We start from the raw sequence: 12,665 nt of genomic DNA, 5'->3' as shown, positions 1-12,665 counted from the left end.
GAGGAGTACTATGAAGATTTCTACAGACATTGATGTCCAAAAATTGGCATGGAATACCTTACCATACCTTTCTTTACCCATTTTACATTAGGCGCTTTCACACCCGTACTTTTCCCGTTTAGTTCCGTTAGCGCCTGGAATTTTGCGTTCACACCAAAAAGAGAACTTAACTCAGAGAACTTGTACCGCCATTTGTAGTGCCTGCTAGAGAGGTGGTGCTATCCTGGGGAGAAAAAAGTACCAATTTCTGATTGGCTGGGCGAATTGCAAACTACGGCACGTAAAAAAAAATGTTTTTTGAAGCCGCCATTGTATTTGCTGGCATTAGAATTATTAGCATTAGCATTATTAGCATTAGCCCCGCGCACCAACGGAGAGAGACTAACTTATGGCAACACAACAAAAAAAAACATGGGAGCGGTGGAGATGAGGAGGTGTCGGCGTTCTGGCGATTTACTTGAAGGCCAGTCCCCAACTCCAAGGGACTTCCGGCCGGGGACTTTGGGTGGCAGTATATGCCGTGAAGAAGAAGAAGAAGAAGTGACGTCAGCGGCTTCATTTGCGTAATAGATGATAGATAGATAGATGGAACTTTATTTGTCATTGTACAAGTACAACGAAATTACAACAGACACAAGGTGCCAACACGCAACAACAAGACAATATAAAAACAACAAGACACTATAGAAACAATAAATGGGACTTAAAAAAAAGGGAATATTTTTTTTCAATACGATTGAAAAATCGTATTGAAAAATCGTAGGGCAATACGATTCCCCTCGTATTGCACGGAAGGTTTATATAACTTAAATATTAGCAGCGTTTAGCGTTAATCTTCCCTCAAGGAACTTATTCCGGTGTGAACGTGATCGGCTCTTAGTTCCATGGGGGTACTAAGTGCTGGGAACTAAGTACGGCAAAGTACTTGGTGTGAAAGCGGCTATAATATTTTCCAATTTTAATAAGGACGTCTTTCATTTTCTTATGTTAATTAAGTTCTTGTACAGCTGCATGTGTAAGGGAAAGGTTTACAAGTTATTTAATATGCATAATGTTGGTATTGGCGCAACAATTCCATTTGGCACCAGTTGTTTAATATTCCCGGACCAATTCTGCAAAAGCTGAAACTCTGAAGCATGTTGCCCTTCAGGACACACCTACGTCAGTGATGAAAAGGTAGGTGTTTTCAACAAGCTGTCAGCAATACACTACCTCATATTCTGACATAACACTTCAGCAACAAAAAACAATGCAATTGGGTCCTGCAAGTATTTAAAAAGTGCTTGTTTCTGCGGTTCTGAACACATGCTGGACAATGTGAGAATCTGATCTCGGCTTAATGGATTTGCACAATCAATTCTGTGCTGGATCCTGAGCAGACAAATGCCTCCGGCTGTCTGAGGAACAATGTCCTGGAGACTGCTTGGTCAGGGGGAAGAGGGGTCGAGTGAGAGCCAACATCTTACACAAAAACAACCGTTTCTTTTAGAGACGAGCCCAAAATGGAGCGTCGCAAACAACCCTAACTAATGTCATTGAAACCAAAACTTCGTGTTGCTATCTGATGATATTAGAATAAAGCCTCATCTTCTTTTTCATTTTAAAAAGCATGTCACGGGATGGGTCACACACAGTGATCACATTGTTTTTGTGAGGGTGAGGGGCTGCATTTTGGAGCGTTGTCCATCTTGACATCTAACCAATTCCCCACCCTTCAATTACATCACATCATATTTTTGCTGTTAAAAAACATGATACTCTCTTGAGTTGCCATTGGAAGTCAATAAACCGACCTTGTTAAAACGTTTTTTAGATGTATATTTAATGCAAAACATTCCCACCCCGCCTCGTCAATCACCGTTCAAACTCCTTCACCCCTATAATGCAGGCTATTAATGATTCGCTAAAGTGTAAACACCGCACAGTGTTTCTGGAAAGCGCACATACCTAGGATAACTATTCCAAGCCCCCGAGCTCTTCCCAACCCAGACGAGGTGTGCATTCCTGGCCGGCTATCCAATACTGTCAAAGGATTCTGAAATGTCATCCTTTTCAACCCCCTCGCTCTTCTCCCCGCCGACACTCCTGCCACAGTTTGCCTCCGAACCGTTCTCTCTGCTCTCCTCACACAAGTCTTTGTGTTCAAAAGCCTCGACACATGAATGAATACACACCGTCCTCATGCATTTCAACACGGACAAGTAAACCTGCAAGGTGTCCGCTGCCAGCCAAGAGAGCATTTTGGACATGGATCAGCAGATTTCTGGTGACGAAAAGGCAGCAGTGTGAGCTGGATGGAAGAGATGGCATATCATACTAATAGAATTTGGGATGTCGTGATTCCAGAAAGGCATTAGTCTGCCTCAATAGCTAAAAACAAAGCCATGTCCTTCAACTGGTGTTTAGGGCAAACAAGCCATCATTTCGTTTTTGATATGCTTTTTGCCAAAACAAGATTTTACAAGACTACATTTGAGCTAATGCCAGAATGAGGGGAGCCCGGTACCATCGGGTACAACAGCATGTACTGTCGAAAATCAGTTTTGGCATGGACTTAAAACTGAAGAATATACTATGGTGATATCCTTAAATAGCATAGTGCTAAAACAATGAGTACATCACCAATAACACTTAAATCACACTTACATTAAAATACCTAAAACCAAATATGTTCGACTAGATTCTTATTATAAGCAATGGGATCCAAAATATGCAAGAAAAATAAGAGGGCCAGAGTTTGAACCGTTTGGATGTTTCCATGGGGACATTGCTTTTCTCAATACTACGAAGTTGGATCTCTCACTTGGAAATAGGTGATGTCACATGTTCACATCAATCAATCAGAGCACAGCATCATTTGAATCAAAATGTAATGGCAGATGTGCAAGTGGTTGCTTTTGTTGCCAAGGCCCTGTCAATCAAATGTGATCAATCCACACCCACAAAGTCTTTGTAAAGCAGATTAGTTGAGTTTTAAAGTGACAAAATACACATAAATAATACCTAAATATGTTGTTTCCTATACTTTAAATCATGCAAAAATCATTTACAAATTCTAGTTACTTAAAATACTTTTTTCTCTTAATTGTAAATGGGATAGGCTACTTTCCGGTTTTGGGCAACAAGTTAGACGAGATAATCAATTTCAAGCCAAACCTTGGATTCTAGGAGGAACGTACGATGGGTATTTTGTAGTGGTGCCCGATAATTATCGGTCCGATATTAGGAATTATGACGTCATCCCGATAACAGTATTAATAGCCCCGATAATATACAATATATTTTTTGGGTAAAAAAAAGAAAAAAATCCTGCGGTGTGGGTGGATTGGGATGAGGGGCGCTTGTTTTTCACTCGGCTCCTCCCGTTTTGCCAGTACTGTGGTATTAGTGGTTTAGGAAGGAGGGGAGTTTCTCACAAATCCAGCGCTCCCTAACTCATGCCTGGCTGTGACGTAAATGGTGTGCGGCCGTGAAGCCAGGACAGTAAACAAACATGTCGTCGGTAGTATGGGACTATTTCAAAGTTTCAGAGTTAGATAGCTCGCTTGCTATTTGTATTAACAGATGCAGAAGTTCCACGAGGAGGGAAAAAGGCAACGAGCTATAATACTTCCAACCTGATGAGTCACCTGAAACATTGCCATCGCTACGATGGTGTGTTCAAAGCGCACAAAGATGCCTGCGCTGCTAAACTAGCGGCGAATCCAAAGCCAGCTGCAAAGGCACCAGGGCTTTTACCTATAGACAAGGCTTTTGAAAAAGGCACGAAGTTTGCCAGAGACGACCCCAGGGCTAAAACGATCTCTCACTTCATCATAGAAATGATGGCGCTTGACGACCAGCCCTTCTCCCTCGTCGAAGATAAAGGATTCAGTCGGCTAGTCCATCATTTAACCAGGTGTGCAAAAACGACAGGTACATTTAATATATATATATATATATATATATTTATATTATTATCGGTTATCGGTATCGGTCTTGAGAAGCAGGAAGTTATCGGTATCGGATTCAAAAAACCAATATCGTGCATCCCTAGTATTTTTTGAGACCAAACATTTTTCAGGGAGGATTTGTCAAAGGATCTCAGGCGCCACATGAGCTTTAATTTATTTGAGTGGGGTATAACAATAATATGAATGACTTATGTATGCCCACACAAGCGTGTAGGCACATCAACACAACCCTCACAGACACACACACACACACACACACCCGCCTGTGGTGTGGAGACTGAGGCTGGTCGAAGATTGCTGAGTCATCGTTGCAGCCACACCAGCACTGCTGTTTCTTCTCATCTGCTCCACTGGAGTCGATGCGTCACACTGGGAGCCTTTTTTTGTTCCTAAAACGTGGCCCTAATCTGCAGAGAGTTTTCCACAGCCGTGCACCACATGAAAGGCACGGGCCGCTTTCATTTAGCGTCCCTTAACCCCAATAAGCAGGGCCGCCCAATGTGCGACAGTCACAAAGTCAACATAAAGAAGAAAACCCACAACGCTCCCTTGCACACTCAATAAAAAACGTCTTAGTTGGGTTTATTGAAACTGAAATGTGTCCTAATTTGAACTATGGTCAGAATCAGACAAAGGGAGACTTTAATTTACCGTTTTCCACTAATCTCACATTCTCAACGTTTTTTTTTCCACATACGTAATGATTAGATCTCAAAATATTGCTGGAAGTTGGTAATGTCATGATGTCTTGGTAAAGGACCTTTAAAAGCCAAACAATATTCATGTTCACTCAAAGCTATTAGACCCGATTTAATCCCGCTTCTTTTTTGGATTACCGTCCCTACTCATCTAAATTATCTACATTTGTTTGGAACAAAAAGGACGTTTTACAAAGTCATGTTTGATGTAGTCGCCAGAAAATAAAAAAATCAATCCATCGTTTTGTCGAAAATCTGGACCGCAGTATCAATGTCTTCCGCTGACACGCTATGGGAGTAAAACACTTCCAAGTAACTTCAAATCTCTTTCACCAATGTAAGCCCCGGCCATTCATCATTACTGAAGTCTGTGCCCTTTACAAAGAAACACAAACTGGTCCGGCTGCAATTCTAGCCTCGCTCATGTTCGGCCCAACAGCAGATCAACATAAGGTCGCACCTAGACTAAAAGGCAGCTTTGTCCAATCAGCAAAAAACCCTGTTGCCTTTAGTTTGACCCACATGCCTGGGTTAAATCCACCTATTTGAAGCCAGCTCTTTTGTCCAGACGGGAGAAAGTGAGGCATGTTGGATGGCAGGATGCTAGTTGTTTAAAATGCATACGGCAGTGGCCTTTGATAAAGGCAATACAGCGATTCATTAAACAGAGGAATGTGCTTAACAGATAAAATCCTTGACGGCACAATACAAGTGTCAAACCCTTCAGATAGCACAGTGCAATGCAAGTAAGGGTATCAAGTGTATTGTCGGGACAAGACATCAGCTTGTTCTGGGAGACTACGGTGAAACTGCTTTTTATCCGGATCATAACCTTTGCTTGAAGGCGTGTGCCAAGATAATTCAACACATTACTTTCTGTAATGTATGAAATGAAAACGCATTCTAGTGAAGCTGGGGGATATGGATGTAATCAATACAACATGATGGGTTTCCATTAAATATTAAGGGCTATTGTCAATATCATTTCATGCAAGTTCTACTAAAAATGTCCATTCTATGTTACTGCAGGTAAAGGAGACATCTTAAAATGCCATTGTATCGATATGGTCCATAAATCCAACAATATTCACTTGGCTATCACTGGAGATGGAGAAAACTAAAATACATTTCCATTTGAGAAGCTGGAACCATCCCGCGTGTGTGTGTGTGTGCATTGTAGCATTACAAAGGAAAGTCTAAGACAAATTGTACACCTTACACTGCACCTTAATGTTTATTTTATTATATTTTGTATTTATTTGAGTGAATACGTTATTCACAGTTTAATAATAATTAAAAAAATATATATATATTTTTGTGATAATTTTTTCTGCTGTACCGAAAACGTACCGAACCGAACCGTGACCTAAAAACCGAGGTGCGTACCGAACCGAAATGTTTGTTACACCCCTAGTTAATAGGTATAATTGTATATACGTCTGCATGTGTTAGACAGCCTATTTGCACCTTTTGAGCTAAAACATAGCTTTAAAAGCCCTGGTTGTCAGTGGTTGCAGACATACAGATGTCAAAGATCAGGTTGCACAGAGTGGACGTAAAACCCGTGTCTGAACCAGTTTCGATGTATTAGCACAAGCCGGGTGATTACTATCAACAAACACACTTGTTTGTCTTCGACTCGGCTAAAGAATTTGACGGCGCCTCTTGCATTCACTCACTAGCTATCATTTAAAATCACAGCTGGAGGGAAGTTGGGCGGGGGGGTTAAAAGCCCCCCCAAAATCTGTGTTAAACAAGGCCCTTAACTCAATGAAACTTGTATAACTTTTATTGAGTGAAGCGCAGGCCAGATATGCTCAATCGAAAGAGGTATGCGCCCCTCTGTGAATGTGTATCCCTGCTGTAAACGAAAGGTCATAAAGTGTGAATGATAATTAAGTTTTACACCCTTCATTTTCTTTATTCTCTAAATGTCACTGCCAGATGCAGCCTGGAAGCAGATAGCATCTAGAACAGTAGAGTCGAGTGGATTATGTGTGTACGACGGTGCTTTTACACCTCACAGGGCGATAAGTCGTCTGCCGAAGTGCTTACTTGGCTCGTAAACAAAACAGGCTGCGGTGATAAGCATGCTGTCTTTGTTGTCCGCGGATTTAGAGCTGGTGGTTTTGCCTGAAAACTTGTTTCATGACGTGAAGAGGAGGAAACGTGACTCTGGACACTCAGCGTGACACAGACCCGAGCCGAAGTGAGAACCAGCTGGGTTCAGCGTCTGGTTCTGTCCCGACGACAACCTGCCTTTTATCTGAGAGGGTCAAACTGAAGTCAGGCGCATCGCTAGAAGCCACTTGATTACAAGCAGATGACAGGAGGAGCGCTTACTTCCTGGGAACAAGTGTGTTTTAGACGGAAAAAAAAGGTTGCTTTGTTGAGCTAATAAAAAATATTTACCTTGCTGAACGTTTGACCTACTTCCCCCCCCGTGTGTGATGCTGCACTGGTGGAATACGCACCGCCAGATGGCCAGACGAGAAGTGTGAGTGTGTGTGTTCAGTGCTGCATTCCAGCCTGCGTTGCATAGCCTGCATGACCCACACACTGTAGACAAGTCGTGCAAGGAAACCACACACACACACACACACACACACACACACACACACACACACACACACACACACTCACGTGCAGCTCCGTTCAAAGCCTCTGCCTACAATAACAGTTCATCTTGATCATGTTACATGCCCGGGCACGTGCACGAAGTCCACAATGCGTCAGTTTCACATGTGCACTTCATCTCTCTTCCGTGCGGTGAACCGGGCGCCTCCGTGAGTCAGTCGCAGTTCAATGAGTCTTTTGCTCGTGAGTCTCCGGCCACCTGAGCCTCGGCTGCAACTTTAAAAATACCTGACCTTTCTCGGATCGGAAGCCAAGCGGAGCGACAGTCCCACCCAGCATGCCACTCCGGGGGGGGGGGAACCAACAAAACCGTGACATCAAATAAGTGGAGGGGCTGCTGAGGCGGAGCTATGCAATGAGTGTGAGCAGTCAAAATAGGGGGGGGGGAGGGGTGCATCAGGGTCAGGAGGTGGAGGGGGAAGGGAGGGGGAGGGGCGTTTTACATTTCTAGGCAAAACGGATTCCTAGATTTCAAACGCTACCTGGAGCCTGGTGTTGTGGGAACACATCGGAACGCCCGCGTCGTAGATTAATACGCCTGGACAACAACTATGTGAAATTGAAAGCCAGGTTTTAATTCCTAACAAATGAAACTGCAGGTGATTTCCAGCCGGGATGCAACAATAAATTGCTTTTATTAGCAATTCAACAGATACTTGTTGTTATTGTTCCAATCAATCATTCAGGTACTGAGAAGGAGGAATGAAAAAGAAGGTGGTAGCGTCTGCAAAATGCTTGTTTTGTCCAACCAACAGTTCAAAAACAAAACACAGATATTCAGTTAATAAGGATATAAAACTGAAAATTAATAATCCTCTTTTTGGCACTTTCGCTTGACATCTGCCTCAAGGAACAGATGACCAAATTGTTGTCTATTAATTCTCCATTACTCGACGCTTCATCAGATCATGGATCAGTTGCTGCCCTCTCTCAAAGTGTGCTAATCTGTGAAGTCCTCTGGCAGTAACCGATAGTGACGAGCAAGAACTGAAGATGTCAGTGTGTGTGTACTTGTTGCTCCTTACCTCTTGAAAGCCTCCGTGGGGTTCCTCTCACACTCCCCGGGCTGCAGAGTGCTCTGCACAGCTGGCTCGCGCACCTTCTCCTCGAACCCCGGCAGCACCCCGCTGCGGCAGATCTGAGCCACCAGGCCTCGGATGAACCCGGCGACGCACAGCGTGTCCGAGTCGTCCGCCCGGCAGAAGTGGTAGGCCAGAGTCTGCAGCTGCATCCCCCGCTGGGTGCCCTGCGTCGACGAGGGCCACAACAGCTCCGTGCCGAGTGCCGTCTTCCCGCTTCCCGGGCCCCCCACCAGCAACACCCCCCAGGAGCTAGCCGACTTCGTGGATCCTGCTGTCAGGGTGCTGGGGTTGGACGCCCCCCCGCCGGGCGCCACCGGGGGCTGCTTGCATGGAGTGCTGCTGGTCACTCCAATTAGGTTGTTGGTTTTCTCCTGGAGGCAATGCTGGATCTTATGGAACACCCACTCCCGGCAGTAAAAGCGTTTCCCCTGCAGCAAACTGGTTTGGGCCATTTTGATCTCGTGCTGCTTTTCCTCCTAATCCTCCTCTTCATAGGGGTCCCTTCATGCTGACCCTCACATGATCAACTCCAGCAGAGGTCGGCAGTAAATCCGAACATCCATTTTGCTGACTGAAAAAGTGCCTCTCGGAAAGCAGGTCGCAGTCTATCCGTCCTTGGTGTTAACAACAAGAGAACTTGGGTTTAAAGGAAGCTGCTGCAGATGGCAGGGAAAAAGCAGCCAAGCTGTGACGACAGAATATCTAGGTCAAAATAAAAAAAGGAAATCAAAATTGAGGCTCAAACCATAGATTTTCCACCAACTTTTTCCACAGCTTCCCCACTGGTTGAGCTGAGTGCTGCTTATTATTATGCGTGTGTTGCTTTAGCATGGCGCTGGGCATGGCAGGGCACCCGGCTCTTGAGTGCATCCACTGGCAAACTCGAGCCGCCGCCGTTTGATACAATTAGCCATGGGAGCTGCTGGTATATTTCCGCTGATGCATTTCAGATGCTACCGAGGGTGACCAAAGCGTGTTTCCATTACATTAACATGGAGGGGACTGCCAGCCAGCGCCAAGTCAATCTCTCCACTAACATACTAAAGCCTGGCTCTTTCCCTGGAAAACAGAGACAGAAAGGATGGCGAAATTAGGACACATCATAAAACACATGCTAATGCACCATTAACCATCCAACTCAAAGACATTGTTGAGATATAAGACAACATTAGAGCCAAGAATGAACAATTACTAATATTAAAAACATATGCACATTTCTTAGCTTGTCCTATATAAGCTGCGACAGTTTGCACATCCTACAAAGAAGGGTTAACTCTATTCCTGCAGCTACAAATAAAAAGGTGGGTGCTGCAAGTTATTGTTTGTTGCTCTCATCCTCCACATCACTGCGTGCAACTCGATTCTTGGCAGGGGTTCGTCCAGTTTCTCTAGTCTATCCACTGATATCCCCTTCCTTCCTATGTGGCTTTAAATCCCAAACAGTCCACATCCGTCCTGAACTGTAGAAAAAAAGAGGGGAGGGGGGGGGGGTTCCAAACCAGAGGACCCCCTTTCCTTTCCTGCACTTACAGGTCGTTTACATGGGTGGAAGTGAAAGGTAATCCACCGCAAAAGGGTTTAATTGCTTTTAAAGTGGCAGGAATCTTAGTTTAATCCAGAGTAATGCAATAGATGACAGACTTGGATTAGGAATGGTGTTAATTGCAATGATAATGCATCTGGAAGTAGGACATGGCATCCAATCTAAGCTTCATTTCTGATGCTTTTATGGCTAAATGCATATTTCATCGCAGTTGTCTATTCTGGAGCAGATGCAAATATTACCCAGTGTCTCCAGTGAAGAAACACACACACACACACACACACACACACACACACACACACACACACACACACACACACACACACACACACACAGTGTTGCTGGCGACTTTGTACCGCTGCCAAATAACAAGGTTTCACACAAGCTGCGATGCATTGTCACCTTTCTGTTTTTCTAGGCGCTCCCCACCTCCAACAATAAAATACATCAAGGGTCAGCTGTGTGTGGATAAGAAAGGCCACACGTTATTAATCAGAGCAGGCGACATTAATTCACTCGGGAACTGAAAAGGCAGCACAAGTCTTTTGTATGGCCGCACAAACCTCACCCATTTCAGATAGAATTTACACCTATGGGGGCTTTTTAAAAAACCGTCCACAGTGGCCATCAGTTGCATGCTTTGAGGGGGAAAACCCTAACCTGTCGTGTAACTGCAGCCAAACAAAACTGCTCCTTAAACAACTTCAATGTAAGCCAATTGTGGAGCGTTTCACTGTTTTCGCTACAGTTTCAAATGTCTCCCAAACGGTTTTCCTCTCACCTCTTCTCTGGTCCTCCTGCTGTTTTGTGGGGGTTGCTGTTTCCGTAGTCGACACCCTTTATGTCCACGTTGAAAGCGAAGTGTTCAGGTACATTATTAGTCCGTTTGCTCGCGTGCAATTCAAAGCCCAAATGTGTGCATTTGAGCGACGGTCGTGTCTTTCTTTGAACGTCTCTTTTCTGTCGGTGTGTGCTCCTCCTGCTGCCCGACACAGCTCCACAGTGAGCGGACGGACTCTCCGCCTACAAACACTTCTGCACTGCATGCAGAGCACACACAGGGAGCCGCGCGGTGTCTTCTGGGACATGGAGTGCTAACCTCGCCTACATAATAATATCCAATATTTCTTTAATGAGAGTTAGTGTAAAATGCACATTAGCTACACTGTTGTTTTGGCAATGGACATGTGAAGACCCATGCTACTCCAATAATGCAACATACAGTATACTTAAGACATAAAAATAAATACAATCATAAAAAATACAAATAGAAATGGAGAATGGAAAGAAACATGTCAGTCCAGTTTGGTTTTGCCTTGGGATTATCATGTATTTTAAAAATACTTTTAATGAATAAATATAGAAATGGTGCCCTCATAAAGCACATGAAGTGGTATTGCCATCTCCTGTGATACTGTCTAATATATGACATTTGCTATTGTAACATTTAAAGGCAAAATGATGTTTTTTTAACTACATCCTATATTAAAAACACAAAAAAGCAATCAAATCAAGTTTTATTTATATAGCACATTTATAAACTATTTTTGGTCGAACCAAAGTGCTGTACATATAATAAAAATAGCCTACAGTAGAGACACTTTACAGCAAATACAACAACACAGATTGTTCAGAATATTAGTATGAGAAAAACGACCCTCTGTCCTTAGACCCTATGTCCTTAGACCCTCTGTCCTTAGACCCTCACATCGTACAAGGAAACACTTCCAGAGAAAACCCACAGTTTAAAGGGAACATGGGAGAAACCTCAGGGAGAGCAACAGAGGAGGGATCCCTCTCCCAGGACGGACAGACGTGCAATAGATGCCGTGTGGAAATCCAAGAGATAATACATTTTACAGCATAGAGACTGAATGTTAGGAAATGCATGTGTCTGTAATAAGAAGATGAATCCACGAGGATGTCAGCTACAATCCTGAGGAAGCCATCAGGGAAGCAGCATGACGAGACCCAAGGCAGGACCGCAGAGACAGGTTCAGCCACGACCCGAAGTACTCAATAGCACTTTCGTTTTTCAACAGATAAAAGAAAACAATAATTGGTTTTCAATGATAAACCATCTTCTAAATACATGTCAGCGGGACTTCTTGAAAAACGGCATTGATACTGAGAGGATTATTTTGAAGAAATGAAGTAAATTGAGTGAAAGACTTTATCAGTCTCTCTCTCATAAACCTTCCCCTCTGGTCTCCGTCCTTGTGCCTCTTCCATCTCAAAGAACATCTCAAATCCTGTGGACAATAATGTATTTAAAGCAGCATCAAAACAACTGGTCGTGGCTTTTAAATAAGACATACATCTGAAGAACAAAGTAAGGACGACATCCACAATCTGATGAGTTAGACTTATGCATCACGGTGGTTGCTCATGGCTCAAAACAACTTGGATATGTTACACACAGAGACTGCCAGCATTAAGAGATTAGATGCAATTGATGAGAATATATTTTAAATAAAGCTTAATCTCATGCTTCTCAATCCGTGGTGGTTGTGGGTAGACTGTTGGCGATGGTTCTTTGCTGTTACACTTTAATATGTCTTTTGGACTATCTTTGGGCATTAGATGCAATAGTTCCTTCTTTAAAAACATGCTGTAACAGTTGTTGGCTCCCTGTTTTTATTCGGCAGCTGAGCAAGAATCTGCGTAATGATATCTTGTATACTGCTTAAGGAAAGTTATCATTTTGTCGCTGCTTTTAATTAAACTATTCATATCTTAAACTGCACTGTAA

At 43.5% G+C, this 12,665-nt stretch overlaps 1 protein-coding gene across 1 annotated transcript in view; it reads right to left on the bottom strand.

Moving 5' to 3' along the window:
- The window catches only part of ankrd50 (ankyrin repeat domain 50), a 41,143-nt gene extending 30,196 nt beyond the window's left edge, over positions 1-10,947 (bottom strand). The window contains exons 1-2 of the mRNA XM_034092554.2: positions 10,695-10,947; positions 8,314-9,429 (exon numbers count right to left, since the gene is read on the bottom strand). Of these exons, the coding sequence (XP_033948445.1) occupies positions 8,314-8,822 (509 nt within the window). The 5' untranslated portion in view covers positions 8,823-9,429; positions 10,695-10,947. The remainder of the gene's footprint in view (positions 1-8,313; positions 9,430-10,694) is intronic.
- Positions 10,948-12,665: the final 1,718 nt, after the last annotated feature.

Source organism: Pseudochaenichthys georgianus, chromosome 10 (genome assembly GCF_902827115.2).
Source record: "Pseudochaenichthys georgianus chromosome 10, fPseGeo1.2, whole genome shotgun sequence".
Lineage (NCBI taxonomy): Eukaryota > Metazoa > Chordata > Actinopteri > Perciformes > Channichthyidae > Pseudochaenichthys > Pseudochaenichthys georgianus.
The sequence above is the reverse complement of the archived record's forward strand: the minus strand, read 5'-3'. Positions and strand labels throughout refer to the sequence as shown.